At 42.1% G+C, this 15262-nt stretch overlaps 1 protein-coding gene across 4 annotated transcripts in view; it reads right to left on the reverse strand.

Annotated features, from left to right (window-relative positions):
• Positions 1 to 9984, reverse strand: part of NTN4 (netrin 4) — a 124315-nt gene extending 114331 nt beyond the window's left edge. For 2 of the 4 annotated variants that reach the window (XM_049884095.1, XM_049884094.1), the window contains exons 1-2: positions 9414 to 9984; positions 6098 to 6627 (exon numbers count right to left, since the gene is read on the reverse strand). In XM_049884095.1, the coding sequence (XP_049740052.1) occupies positions 6098 to 6627; positions 9414 to 9468 (585 nt within the window). In that variant the 5' untranslated portion in view covers positions 9469 to 9984. Of the gene's footprint in view, positions 1 to 6097; positions 6628 to 8002; positions 8752 to 8948; positions 9167 to 9413 lie in introns of those variants that run through there. The other 2 variants (XM_049884097.1, XM_049884098.1) reach the window with 2 other exon arrangements.
• Between the last annotated feature and the right edge of the window lie 5278 nt (positions 9985 to 15262).

Below are 15262 nucleotides of genomic sequence, written 5' to 3' on the forward strand. Positions count from 1 at the left end.
GGTCTACCTGAATTTCATGTAATTAGGCTCTAAGGCATTTCCCCATATCCTTTTAATAAAATCTCCTGTTTCCTTGAACTGGTTTGAGAGGGTTTCTGTCATGGGCAACTGAAGAGTTTTAACCAAAACAACCTGTTAATTACTTATTGTTGTTGTTGTCAGGTGCTGTCGAGTTGGCTCTGACTCATAGCGACCCTATGTACAACAGAACAAAATGCTGTCTGGTCCTGCGCCATGCTCACCATCATTGTTATGCTTAAGCCCAACATGCTTAAGCTAATTACTTAGGTAGGGCAAATAATATTAGAATAATATTTGTCCTACCTACCTATCTAATACAGCTTGTGAGAGAAGCTACTAAGAGAACTCAAATAATAGTAGTTTGTAAACTCTGGGCTTCTATTAAAACCTAAGCCATTATAAACATTAGCAGTAGCAGCTCAGAATTATGTTCCAGTAAGAGAATAGGGACATGACTACAGAAACACGAAGACTCAGACCCAACAGACTACATTCTCTTCATAATTTTAGTCGTCTTTCTGTTCTACTAAAGATTATCTGATTTCGGCCATTTTCTTCCTTAGAGCCTTTTCTAGGCTCATTACACTGTACTGATGTGTCAACTACTTATTGTTTCATGTTTAAATAAAAGAAATGTAAAGTTAACAATGATTTGATTTCAAAAGTATTATTCTAAGTTTTGGGCCTATGTTTTAAAGTGCCTCTTCATATGACTAGTGCCTTCAGCTCTGAAGATGGAGGTACCTGATTCCTCAGACATAAAACTACAGGTGCTCTAAGGCCCTAAAAGCTCAAAGAAGTATTTTTGAATAAACAGTGGAAACAAAGTCTGGGATAGATTTATGTTAGCCTGAGTAATAGGAGCCCTGGTGGTGCAGTGGTTAAAGCACTCAGCTGCTAATGGAAAGGCTGGCGGTTTGAACCTACCAGCCACTCCATGGGAGAAAGATGTGGCAGTCTGCTTCTGTAAAGATTCACAGCCTTGGAAACCCTATGGGGCAGTTCTACTCTGTCCTATAGTTGCTATGAATTGGATTTGACTTGATGGCAATGGGTTTTTGTTTGTTTTGGTCTGGTTTGGAGTAGTAGGATAATACCTAAGCAAAGTCATAAGCAGTCTTATACAGAATGGAGAAAGATGCAGGTCTATAATATCATAAATTAGCAATAAATGAAATTTGGGAATTCTTATTTTGAAACTAGCTTGACTTATTTTCCTGGATGCTCAATTTCCAAAGGTGGACATTAATGATATAGAGTTATATTGCAAAATTATTTTGTAGCTCAGCACTAATTTATATTTCTAGACAGGCTTCCTGTCATCTTTATCTTGGAAGGAGACTCTCTTCTGTTCTCTAATACAGGAGGGAAATATTAGTTCCCCAAACTGTACTTTGAAGGGAAGAAACTATATGATGGCATAACGTACATTTGCAAATAATGCTTTAGAGGGGACAGGCATCACTATATGCGTTTTTTTCCCATTAAAATATGTCTTCTGAAATACCAACTACAATTAAAAAAAAAAAAAAACACTGGATATAAAAGGTGACTGTACATTAAAATAGGAGTCCTCAATGGCGCAAATGGTTAAGCGCTCTACTACTGGCCCAAAGGTTGATGGTTCAAACCCATCCAGAGGTGCTTCAGGAAACAGGCCTGGCAATCTGCTTCCAAAAGGTCACACCCTTGAAAACACTATGGAGTAGTTCTACTCTGCACACATGGGTTCGCTCTTAGTTGCAATCGACTTGAAGGCAACTAACAACAACAACACAACAACATAAATTACGGCCTCTATCTTCTTGAAATTCCTATGTAAACATTAGTAGTAATAAGTACAGGTAATCCCCAATTTATGACGTATTTGAGTTACAGCAAACTGCACTTACGACTGTGATCCTTTTTTTTTTACGTTTTATCTTTAATAATATGTACTACATATAATGTTGTAGCATAATTTGCTGATGTTATCATTCTCATGCCAACCCCCAAAACAAATAATGGATTTATAAAGGTACTGATAATAAAAGACAATAGTAATGAGAACTAAAAAAATGAAGCATTCAACTTACATCAACAGGGAATTACAATGGAGTCATCTGAACGGAACCCAGTCATAAATCAGGGACTACCTATAGTTTGGCTTTAGAGAACACATAAGATTTTGCTTCCTCCACAGATGGATCCTGGCTGAAAGCAGAGAATACCAGAAGGATGTTTACCTGTATTTTATTGACTATGCAAAGGCATTCGACTGTGTGGATCATAACAAATTATGGATAACATTGGGAAGAATGGGAATTCCAGAACTCTTCATTGTGCTCATGAGGAATCTGTACATAGATCAAGAGGCAGTTGTTTGGACAGAACAAGGGAATACTGCGTGGTTTAAAGTCAGGAAAGGCGTATGTTAGGGTTGTATCCTTTCACCATACCTATTCAGTCACGTGCTGAGCAAATAATCCGAGAAGATAGACTGTATGAAGAGGAATGGAGCATCAGGATTGGAGGAAGACTCATTAACAACCTGGGTTATGCAGACGACACAACCTTCCTTGCTGAAAGTGAAGAGGACTTGAAGCACTTACTGGTGAAGTTCAAAGACCACAGCCTTCAGTATGGATTACACCTCAACATTAAGGAAACAAAAATCCTCACAACTGGATGAATAAGCAACATCATGATAAACAGAGAAAATATTGAAGTTGTCAAAGATTTCATTTCACTTGAACCCACAATCAACACCCATGGAAACAGCAGTCAAGAAATCAAAAGATGCATTGCATTGGGCCAATCTGCTGCAAAGGACCTCTTTAAAGTGTTGAAAAGCAAAGATGTCACCTTGAAGACTAAGGTGCGCCTGACCCAAGCTATGGTATTTTCAATTGCACCGTATGCATGGTAAGCTGGACAGTGAATAAGGACGACTGAAGAAGAATTGATGCCTTTGAATTGTGGTGTTGGTGAAGAATATTGAATAACTATGGACTGCCAAAAGAAGGAACATATCTGTCTTGAAAGAAGTAAAACAAGAATGCTCCTTAGAAGCAAGGATAGAGAGATTGAGTCTTATACACTTTCGACATGTTGTCAGGAGGGATCAGTCCTAGAGAAGGATATCATGCTTGGTAAAGTACAGGGTCAGCAGAAAAGAGGAAGACCCTCAATGAGATAGACTGACACAGTGGCTACAACAATGGGCTCAAGAATACCAACGTTGTGAGCATGGCACAGGACCAGGCAGTGTTTGGTTCTGTGGTATGTAGGGTTGCTATGAGTTGGAACTGACTCGACAGCACCTAACAACAACAACAACAAATAGATTAGATATGATCACCCATCTGTCAGTTTGTTATATTGCAGTGACACGAGTGTTGATATGATGCTGGAGGAAACCCTGGTGGCACAGTGGTCAAGAGCTATGACTGCTAACCAAAAATGGTCGGCAGTTTGAATACACTAGGTGCTATGTCATTGGTATTTCAAATACCAGCACAGTTGCCCATAGTGGACAGGTTTCAGTGGAGTTTCCAGGCTAAGACATACTAGGAAGAAAGACCTTGCAATCTATTTCTGAAAAGTAGTTAATGCAAAGCCTATGGACCGCAACAGAAGATCGTCCAATATAGTCTGGAAGATGAGCCTCCTATATTGGAAGGCACTCAAATTAAACAGTGGCCACAACAATGAACTCGAGCTAACAGCAATCATGAAGATGGAACAGGACTGTGCAATGTTTTGTCTGTTGTACATGGGGTCACAAGAATCAGAGCCAACTCAATGGCAACTACCATAAGTTAGATAAATGTTCCTTTAGGCACCTCTAAGTAAGTAATTGCTAAGGACTCCTGCTGGCACAATGGTTAAGTGCATGGCTGCTAACTGAAAGGTTGGTGGTTCAAACCTACTCAATGGCTTTGCTGGAGAAAGACCTGGCTACCTGCTTCTGTAAAGATTATAGCCTAGAAAACCCTGTGGGGTGGTTCTACTCTGTCACATGGGGCTGCTATGAGTCGAAATCAATGCAATGGCACCTAACAACAATGAGTAATTACTAGAGCATTATATATAATATGTAGCTTCTATAATAAAGTCAATGTGATGCTGGCTAACAGAACATGCCTGCGAAGTCCTTCCTAAAACTATATTTTTGCTATTTCATAGATACATGTAACCTAGAGCAGTGAGATGTAGAAAGCCAATATAAGCCTTGTGGATCAATTCCAAAGCAAACTGAGAGTTCAAGCTCTTCATTTGGTTTCAACACAGTGTTTTCCACATAAAAAGCAGTGTGTGTAACTTATCTCTTTCCTGTTCTGGTAGTTTCAAAAATGACCATCATGACAGGGTACAAACAAGCTTATGATATTAAACTAACTATAGAGACCATGAAGAAGAATGGACAGTTGCTTGTGCCACATCCTGCTTGATTCTGGTGACAGCAGCACTGTTCCTGGTAGTCTCTTCAAGATGTACACCAAGAAAAAGTAGCTGGATAATATGGCAAAAGTCCATATGTATCTAGGGTAGTTGGGGAAAAGAGAAGTTCCCAAAACATTTTATCATGCCCCTAGCAAGCATCTTCCTCACAACCCAAAGGTGGAATTAGTAGTACTTAAAAGAAAAATTTTCTTGTTTTTAGTATAGGTCACTATGAGTCAGAATCAACTCGACAGCAATGGGTAATGGGTCAGTATATCCTACTTGACTTGGGTTTTACTTGATCTAGTCATTAGGTGTCTGCCTACCACAGACTGTGAAGCCCTTGAAGGAAGAAACCTGGAGGACAGTGCCTAACACATAGTAGGAGCTCAATATTTATTAAATACAGTTAACTGGAAAGTCTGTGAATAGTAATGTAAATGATTGTTAGAAGAATCCTTGCTTATCTTAGACTTTGTAGCCATTGTAACACATTGGATATATACCTGACACCTAGTCTGACCTTAGAACTATTAACTTTTTAGGCCAGATAATTCTTTGTTGTGGGGGGCTGTCTTGTGCACTGTAGGATGATTAGCAGCACCTCCACCTCCACCCAGTAGATGCCAGTAGTGCCCCAGCAAAAAAACATCTCCAGAAATTGCCAAATGTCCCCAGAGGTCGGGGGTGGGGGGCAAAATTGGCCACAGTTGAGAACCAGTTATCTAGTCTGTAAGTTCAAGACATGTACTAGAATTAGAAAGATTATACTTGGTCTTTTCTTTTTCTGAATCAATATTTATTTAAGTATTGAAATTATTATATTCTCTTGATAGTCTGCTTCCATCCAGTTTTCTCCAGATTTTCGCATATATTTGTGGGTGGGACACTTCCTAGATATATCCAAGTAAGTTAAAAATACCTGTTTCCCCCTTAGGGGAGGGGAAATTAAAATAAACAGAAAACATTCCATACATAAATTGGACCAGGAGCTAAGTAGGCTGTTCGGCAGAATGAGCTTGAGATGGTCTTGGGCCCAGGATAGACCCAAGTCCTTAAACTGAAACTTAGCTGACTGTGAGTCCAAAAAGAACCTTTGTATCTTAAAAGAAACTACCTTCATATGTTGGCTATGCACTCTTGGAATCTTAACAATAAAACTCCACTGTCATACAAAAGTATCCTTCTGACAAACAGATCTTTTTCTCTCTTGGCTTTGTTTTTATTTACTTCCTATTTATGTTAACAGAATCAGGAAGATACTAGCTTGGGATACAAAATCAGGCTGTCTCAGTACTCTTGCCCCTGCATGAGTACAATTAGTGATGCTACTAACTGGAAAAATCAGTAGCACTTTTAAACTCTAAGGTGGAGTGATAATGTTTTGTGTCTATTCTTTCTTAAAATACACAAACAAAACAAATTAGGACCTTAGAATTCTGACTTACGCACAGCCTAGTGGGCAACCTGCTTGAAAATGACTACACATCCATGTCTTAGGGTGAGAAATAATTTATGACAAATAAAGCTCATGAAAAATTCTAATTTCATTCATGTTGCTACAAGTATACCTTCATGCTTTAAAAAAAAATGTGGGCTGGTAACATTTTTTTACCTTACTTACAGTGTAGAGTGAAATGTGTGCCCTTACCTCTCCTCCAGTGCATGGAAAAGGATTGGAGTATCTAGAAGTGCAAATAGCTCCCTTCTTGACAACATCATCTTCCAGGCCAAATGTAGCCGAGCAGTTAATTGCAAAGTACTTGTAAGGCTTCCATGTTTTCCCAAAGTCCTGGGACCGGTCCAGGACCATGGCTGCTGGCCTGGGGGACTTAAACACCATAATTAGGTGAGTGAAGTAGAATTCAGCTTCCAGGTCTAACTGAATCTTTTCTCTGTGCACATCCTCAGCAGATTGCCACCACGTGCGAGGAAACCTGAAGGACGAGTCTGCCATGGCAGATGGCAGGTGAGCCAGGTGAGGATGGGCAGCATTGCATTTGCCACATTGGGGCTGCTGACAAGTCAGATCAGTGTTCTCACTATAGAAGCAGTACAGTTCAGTAGCGTTCTGACCACAGGTGGTGTCCGCCCAGAGTTTTCTCCCTAAAGCCAAATTTCCCATCCGAGGGTTACAGGCTTTTTCACAGCGGGAACTTGCTCCAGCTACTCCGCTCAGTCCTAAGGAAGGGAAAGCATATGTTATTCAAAAGAAATCCTCTGGAAAGCTCCTCTATTCACCTATTACATCTACAATGGTCATGTTATTGCCAAAGAGCTTAAGACTTTCAATAAAGGGAAATTCCACCAAATTCGAGCATGAACATTGTTCCACACTTATACTGCATTTGTTGTGCAAATGTGTGTGTGTTTGTGTCTCTGTGTGCTTGATTTTTATGTTCAGAAGTAAAATTCATATAAGAGAAAATGAAATTACGTAGGGTAAAGGGGAAGGAGAAGGAAAATGGAAACATTGGAATAAACATTATTGGCCTAAAACTTTTCTAGTGCTCTGCTTTATAAACATTCTCTATATTTGAAATATAGTTATTTGTTTTTGAAGTCATGACTTAACTAACAAAAATCACTATAATGTTTTTAAGATCACCTAATTTTTTTAATTTAGTCTTTTGAAAGTAATTTGAGTCCTTTAACATCATCTAGTATGTTTATGAGAATGCATTTAGGAGGAATTGTAAAATTCTTTTACTTTATATTTTTAAGTCAATGAAAAACAATAGGAAAAGCAATATGAGAGGTTTAATAAATATACAATGGGACTCATTTTGAGAGAAAAAGCAAGAGGCCATTGGAGCACAAACACATAATATCCATTTCTAATATTAAGTAAATAGAACTATGGAGAAAACCTCCAACAAAGTCTAACTGGCAAAGGGCAGAAAATCTTATTTTATATGCTCTGTGCCTCTTGAGTGCTTCTACCTGTGACAGTTATACAGTAGTTACCTGTTTGCTTAACAGGAGAATGTTTACAGTTTGGCAGCCACAGACACACCTTTAAATATTATCTATGAACTAAAACACCTTCTTAAACACACTCTTCCACCCAAAGGTCCAACAAATGCTAATGTTTCAAAATTACTGAAAATGATATTATCCACTTTATTAACATTCTGGCTATATATTTTAATCCTTTAATTTGGGTTTGTCATTCTTATTATGAATACCTTAAACAAAATCATCTCATTTAAAAATTAAACCAGAGAGGAAAAGAAGAAAAAAGGAAGTCAAATCCCAAATTCTGGCTAAGTGAACATTTCTGCTTCTTAAGAGGGAGCACCTCTGAACTGTTATCATGGTGCTGCTAAAGGGAGCCAAATGAGAGCTTAGGCTAAAACTTCTCACACACTGACTGACAACCAGCAGCCTCACACAGGCTGGCAACCAAAATAAGGGGCTTCGTTAGGCACGATTTCCACATGTCATGTTAGAAGTGTGCATTATGCCTGGGCTCTGTTTGCTATTGTTCTGATTAGCTGGGGCAACAATTGGTTGTGGCCAGGATCACACAAACACACAGTTTGCTATGACTCACCTGTAAAGCATTTCGGGGAAAATCATATACTGCCCGTACAAGTATTTTTGACTTGAAACACTTGCTTTGTGATATTTATTTACAACCTCTTGATTGCGTGCATATTTTTGCCATAACATGGTTTGAAAAGGGGAAAGGTTTATTAAACTTCACTTGTGGTTGGGGGAGCATGTGTAAGTGCACACTGGAGTGCATAAGTAGGAAGAGTTAAAGTCAAATCTTAGACCTATAATGGCTCTTTAGAGGAAAATATGGAATAATTTAAAATTCCTCCAAACTAATAAGAATTTCAGAAAAGATAATCAATGGGCAAAACACTTGGAGATTCCTAGGGGAGTGACCATCCAAGCATAGAAAGGATGCTCCTATGCTCCTGTTTTGGGATGCAGGTTCTAAATCTCGGATTTTAGTGTGCGTCAGCGGCTCTGGGGGGAGAGAGGAAGAGGCCCCAAGGAAAGAGAGAAGTGCAACAATGCTCTCTACGTACCAGTCCATTCTTCCAAATCACACTCCCCTTTCTGGAGCAAGCGAGATACTTATGAGAGACAAGGATGGCTACAGAGTCCCTCACTTTCTTTCTCCCTTACACACAGAGCTGCAAACCAGCTGATCCGCAAGCAGTCGGGAGAGGAGCAGAAGGGGCACCCAGAATTTAGAAACGCGAGCTAGGGACGAATGGCCAACGGCAGCCAAGAAAGCCGGCAGGGAGTGGGAGGGATAGGGCATCTGACGACGCCTCTGCCGGTCGTCCAGTTGCCAAGGCAGGGAGCAGACCCGCCTCCGACCTCCCGCGGAGCCTCGGCCAGGGTACCAGTTCCCTAGGGGCGGCCAGCCAGCTCCGTGCAAATCCAGGGTGATCACCACCTATGGTCCTAGTCCGGGGTCTCACTGCGTTCCAGCCACTCCCCTGGTGAGAGGGCCCAGCCCCCGCCCCAGGTGTCCCTACCTGGCTCCCTGGTGCCCAGCATGAGGTCGCTCGTGATCCCTCTCAACGAGAGACCGGCCCCGGCCCACGCGCGCCCAGGGTCGCTGGGCCACCCCTCCCCATCATTCTTCAGGCCATGAAGTGCCTGGGGATGGCGAGCTGGGTCCTTTGTTCCCTAACAAAGTGGAAAGACAGTTTTTTACAAGCCAAAACCCAGAAAGAAACCATGGTCGTGGTGTCCCCGGCTGGGCGCACCCAAGATATCGGGTTACCCAAGGGCACGTGAATCTCAGTTGCAAAAACAAAAAATCAATAGTATTTTAAACTGCGGAGACTCGGGGAAAGGAGCCGGAACATGGCCACTCATTTCATCCCGGGGAGCTGAGCTCTGCGCTCCCAGCCTGGACTCCCCTGCACCCCCGAAGAGAAGGGGAAGAGAAGGCGCGAGGGAAGGGGGAGTGGGGGCCCGGCAGCGTCACCACCCACCTGCGGCCACCGCGGAGCAGCCCCAAAGCAGCAGCAGCCGCGCGCAGCTCCCCATGGCCGGGAGGGGCCGGGCCGGGCGGGTGCGGGAGGGAGCCGAGACCCCTCGGCTGTGGGATGAATCGCCAACCGTCCTCGGGAGGAAACGGGGTTCTTTATTTCTTCCTCCTCCTGGGGCGTCAGGCTCAGTCAGTGGGCGCCGGCGGCCGGGTGCCGCGGGCCGTGGCCGCGCTGGGTTGGGGGTGACCCTCGGGCACCGGCCTGGCGGGGCCCGGGCACCTCGGGGGCGGCGGGAACCCCGCGACCATAGCCGGCCTGGCAGCGCTGGCCAGCGGAGCGACCCTGTGGGCTGCTCCGCCGCTTGTCCAGGGCTCGGCGCCCGCAGCAGCCGCTGAACTTTGCGAGACCTTTCACTTCCCGGCCGCCGCCGCCGCCGCCGCCTCCTGGGCGTCCTCCTCCGCGTTTACCACCTCCTCTTGCTGCTGCGCCTCGGTCCCGTTCTTCTCCATGGGCAGTTCCATGGGATGCATTTTTATTGCACCGACACCGCGGCGCTCCGGTGCCAGCCCTCCTCCCTCTCGCACCTCCACCCCCTCCTCCCTCCCGCCCCCCGCGCTTGACAGCCCGGGCGGTGGAGCCCGCGCGGCCCAGTGGGCTCTGTCGCCGCCGCCGCCGCCGCCTGGGGAGGGGTCCCGGCTCCCCCTCCGGTCGCCCCAGCTGCTACCTGCCCTCTGGTCTCCCCTCCTCAGCGCTGGCGCCCGCCAGTCACTCTGGCCCCCAGTTTCCCTTGCGCCTCTCCCGACTCTTGTTCCGCATCTCACTGCGTTGACCCCCGTGGTGCCCTCCAGCACCCACAGGCCTCCTCTGGGGAGCGATCTCCCACCTTCTCCCGGAACATTCCTGAGCGCAGTTGACTCCCTCTTGATCAGGTCAGGGCATGCCAAGGGGCTTAAAAAACGGCAAAACAGGCTAGCGCCTACTTCCTACACCCCCCAGCAAAGCAAACTCTCCTTCTTCCTCCCGCCACCCCTTCTCCGGGAGTCCTACCACCCGGAGACAGAGCCTCCGACCTAGCACGAAGTCAAGGGCACTGAGAGCGCGCTAACTGCTAAGTGGCGCTCTGTGCTTCTCCACCGCCTTTTTGGGGGGCATCTTGGCTGAACAATCACTGCCTGCTTCATCGTAGGATGGACCTAATTTCGTGTAAAAGGTGGTCCCTAATGCAAACTTACGGTGCTACAAAAAGGGGGTGGTGTGGGGGTGGGGCCACAGGATTAGCTAGTGGGCAGTTGAAGAACTTCTCTGTATAGAGGTAGGGGAATGACAAAGAAAACCAACTTGGCCCTTCCAAGCACTCTCACTTAAGATTACGTTGTGCGGTGAAACACTGTTAGGAAATAAGTTACAGGTAACAATTTAGCAGGAACCACAAGCAGCTAATTGTGGATAGGATTGTTAATGGCTGGTGCTTATGGAAGGAGAAAAAATAGCACTTGAGTCTGGGACTTTTGCAAGTTAAGGGAAGATAAAATTCCGTGTATACATCAGGGACATTGGCAAACGTTGAGTAGAGATCAAATTTTTTTTTTATTGCAGAGTTCATTTTGTGCCTCTGAATATTTTCCACAAAACTACAGATACCAATACCAGTTGTATGTGCTTACAGGTGTAAATCACATTTATATATGAACCTCTGAGTCTACTATATTTAGCATAACTACTCCATTTCTCACTATGAGTTGTAAAAGCATTTAATATGGGCACCAATCCTGCATTTATTATACACTTCCTTGATTGCTTATTACTGGTTCTTGTTTTCTCTAACAAAACAGTGAGCTCCTTAATGGTAGGACAGTCTTTTATATTTAATCTACACAAAACATGATTACATTGTTCTTATACCCTCCACATTATTCTTAACTGGGGAACCCTGCTAGGGGTTCAATGAAAGTTCATCAAAAGTTTTTGACTGAATTGTGTTAAGCTTATTGTTATATACTGACAATAGGAACTAAGGAGAAAACCAGTAAAATCAGAATGATTCCCCATAGTCTAACGGGATCTGCACAATCTACACCAATACTTTATATAAGAAGGAGCTTAGGGGAGAAAAGTAATCAACATGCCAGTCAATTTCATTTGGTTGTAAACACAACGTTTAATTAGGTATAAATTATATTTGCATACAGAAGAAGCTATCCAGGAAAAGTTTACCTATATGAGGAAAATCTTGCTCAGTAGTAAGTATATTATTGCCTATGATTTCATGTTTTTGAAAATTTCAGCAATGGACTCAGAATATTTTTTAATTTTGTGAACTAGTAGGAAGCTTAGCAAACTTACTGAATTTCAATAACACGTTTTCAGAAACCACATAATTGACAAATTCGATCTAGAATGCTGCTGAGAACCAAAAAAAAAAAAAAACTGTAAGGAACCATTGGGTGCAGGGACAAAGCTCCAAAAGCTGTAAAGCTGTTGGTCTGTGAAAACTTTGTATAATTAGTGAGATTCCTAATGGATCATAGGATATTGAGAATCAGAAGGGACCTTAGGGACACTTGAGGCCATCTTCTCACCTTGCCAGGAATCCACAAAATCTCTGCTCGGTGTTCATTCAGTCTCTGTTCTAAAAATTTCAATAATCAAAAGCTTCAAAAAAAAGGCCTTTGTGGTATTATCTTATTTAACTGTGACATCTCTCTTCTTGAAATTCTACTTATGTTTATAGTTTAGTCTTCCACAACCATACTGAGTAAGTACAATTTCTTTTCTATCTGATAAGTATTCAAAGACCCAAAGTCAGTTTTCATTGCTCCTTTTAACTATTCTCATCCTAAGTATTTATTTACTCACCCATGTAACGTGATTTCCAAACCTTTCAACCTTGTAATCATCCCTTTTCTGATATACTTTAGTTGGTCGACATTGACCTTATAATATGCACCTAGAGCTCAACACCAGTGCTGTCTGATCAGTGTAGGTTAAAATGGGACTAACAGTTCCCCTAACCTAGGTCTAGGATTTATATGGAGTCCCTGAGTTGTGCTCAGCTGCTAATCAAAAGGTTTGAGGTTGAAGGTTTGAGTACACTCAGAGCTACCTTGGAAGAAAGGGCTGTCAATCTGCTTCTGAAAGGTCACACCCTTGAAAATCCTATGCAGCACAGTTTTACTCTGACACCCATGGGGTCACCATGAGTCAGACTTGACTCATGGCCACTGGTTTTAGGATTTATATTGCTGTAGCCTAAAAATGAAGGAGACCTGGTGGTACAGTGGTTAAGTGCCTGGCTGCTAACCAAAAAGCTGTCAGTTTGAACCCACTCAGAGGCCCCTTGGGAGAAAGACCTGGTGACCTGCTCCTGTAAAGATGACAATCTAGAAAACACTGTGGGGGCAGTTCTATTCTGTCACTTGAGGTCACTATGAGTTGAAATCAGCTTCTAACAACAGCGGCCTAAGAAAGCATTAATTGCTTTGTGACTTTGACTAATATTATGCTTATAGTTAACTAAAATCCCCTCCCTTTTTTCCCATAGGTCTTCAAGAGTCATTAATATAAGACAAAATATATGTCTTGTTTAATCACAAGGAAAGATTTTCATTAACATACACTGCATGTAAATATTTGTTTAAAGAATAAGTCAAATTAAAATTGCCAAATTTGAAAAACTTTTATTTCTTAATGAAATAAGTACTTATTTTCTAAAAAAAAAAAGAAAAGAAGAGAAAAGAAAAATTTCTGTGGAAAATTTGACTCTCCAACAACACTTTGTAAGTGGTATTACTTACTGTACCTTTCCAAGGAAATAAAGGACTTTGAAAATAGTGATATTTTTAGTATACCTAGTATCCTTCTTCCATGGAGCTATAAACATTATTTCATTTGTCCTCCCAGCATCAGTGTGTGGGAGGTAACAGGAATAGTTGTACACATTTAGAGAAAGAGAAAGCGATGTGTAAGATGTAAGTGCCAAACTTAGATCTTCCAACAAATACACGCTGGACACAGGACCTGGGTTTCCAGATAAAAAGGGGCATTGCTTGTCTATCAATTTTCCATGAATCCAGTCTGTTATCTCTTTAAACTGGAAGACTATTGGGAAAGGATAAAATGGAGAATTGTTTCTTTTGAAATAATCTTGTATTTTGTTTTCTACCTGTTCTATGCCCTTCACATGCCCTTTAAAAACATCATCTCGGGAACTTCCTTGAGCTTTAATCTAAGCCTTCTGCCACTGGCACTATTTCTTAGTTCATGTGCTTCCTGGCTACAGCTGCTCATTCCTAGGAAGGGAGTGAGAGCCTTTGAAAATACATGTGCTCCTCCAGTAAGGTAACCAGTACTTTTCCTAAAAAAAAAAAAAAAAATGCACACATGCTCTCTCATGTTTAAATTAATTATACGGAGCCTAGAAAGTTCAAACTAAGGAGAGCAGTTCTGTTATTATTGCTGAGATAGTTACTTGTGACAGCACTATATTGACACAAATTTTTAACACTTTCTCGTCTAAATGGCTCTTAGCTAAAAGTTCCTTTATGTATATTTCTGACATTGATTGAGAGATGCACCAAGACAAATTACTATTTTCATCCTGAGGATGAAAGAACAGTAAATAATATGAGATAATTTCTTTACTGGAATATTTTGTACAGCAGTATAGTGGTTAAGAGCATGGGCTTTGGGGCCTGACTGCCCAGGTTTGAATCTCGGCTCTGCCGCTTACTAACTATGTGACTGGACAAATTGCTTAATTTCTCTATGTATCAGTTTTGCTGTCTGCCATATGAGAAAAATAATAGTACCTAACTTGTAAGTTTATTATAAATTTTAAATGAGTTCATATTTGCAAGGTGCTTAGAAAAATACAAGGCACATAGGAAGCACGTTGTAAGTTTTATGTTAAATATATATATCAGTAAAATAGAGAGATCTGTCATGTACATGTAATCTCTTTTAACCTACCCTGGAATTCCTTCTTCAAGTTGTATAAATTCAGTAGGCAGAAACTAAATAATTGCCTCAGCATAGTTTTAAATTCTCCTTAAATCTGTGAAATCTTAATGTGGCCTGAAATAATGTTTGTCATATTGGCCATCGTCCTGCGCATCTTATTAGGAACTACGCAGGAGATGAAAGTATGAGGACAACAGATCTTTTCCAGATAGAGGGAAAAGGGGATTAACATTAACTGAGCAGCTACAATTTACCAGGCGAGACGTTGTATCCTTTATAGACCTCACATCCCTCTAAGGTTAGGTATTGTTAACTGCACGACGAGGAAACTAAAGCTCAGAGAAGTTGAATAACTGAGCCAAGGTCACACAGCTAAGTAAATGGCCTAGTCAGGATTTGAGCTCCAGTGTGTCTGACTTTAGGAAACCCTGGTGGTATAGTGGCTGAGAGCCATGGCTGCTAACCAAAAAGGCTGGCAATTTGAATCTACCAGGCACTCCCTGGAAACTCCATGGTGCAGTTTTACTCTGTCCTATAAGGTCGCTATAAGTAAGAATTGAGTTGACGGCAAGAGGTTTGGTATCTGACTTCAAAAGTTTTTTTTTTTTTTTTCATTTCCTATTTCTAGAGAAGTGGTATAGCATGGCAATTAAGAGAAAAGATTCTAAAATTGTTGTGTGCCATCCTTATGGTGACCCTGTAGGATAGAGTGGAACTGCCCTATAGGGCTTCTTAGGCTGTAATTTTTATAGGAGCATATTGCCAGGGCCCTGACCTTTCAGTTAGCAGCTGAGTGCTTAACCATTGCACCACCAGGGCTCCTAGTTCTAAAACTAGACTGCCACTTTCCTCATTGGTGAGAATACTTGCATTTTCTCTCTTAATAATCACAG

Source organism: Elephas maximus, chromosome 4 (assembly GCF_024166365.1).
Source record: "Elephas maximus indicus isolate mEleMax1 chromosome 4, mEleMax1 primary haplotype, whole genome shotgun sequence".
NCBI lineage: Eukaryota > Metazoa > Chordata > Mammalia > Proboscidea > Elephantidae > Elephas > Elephas maximus.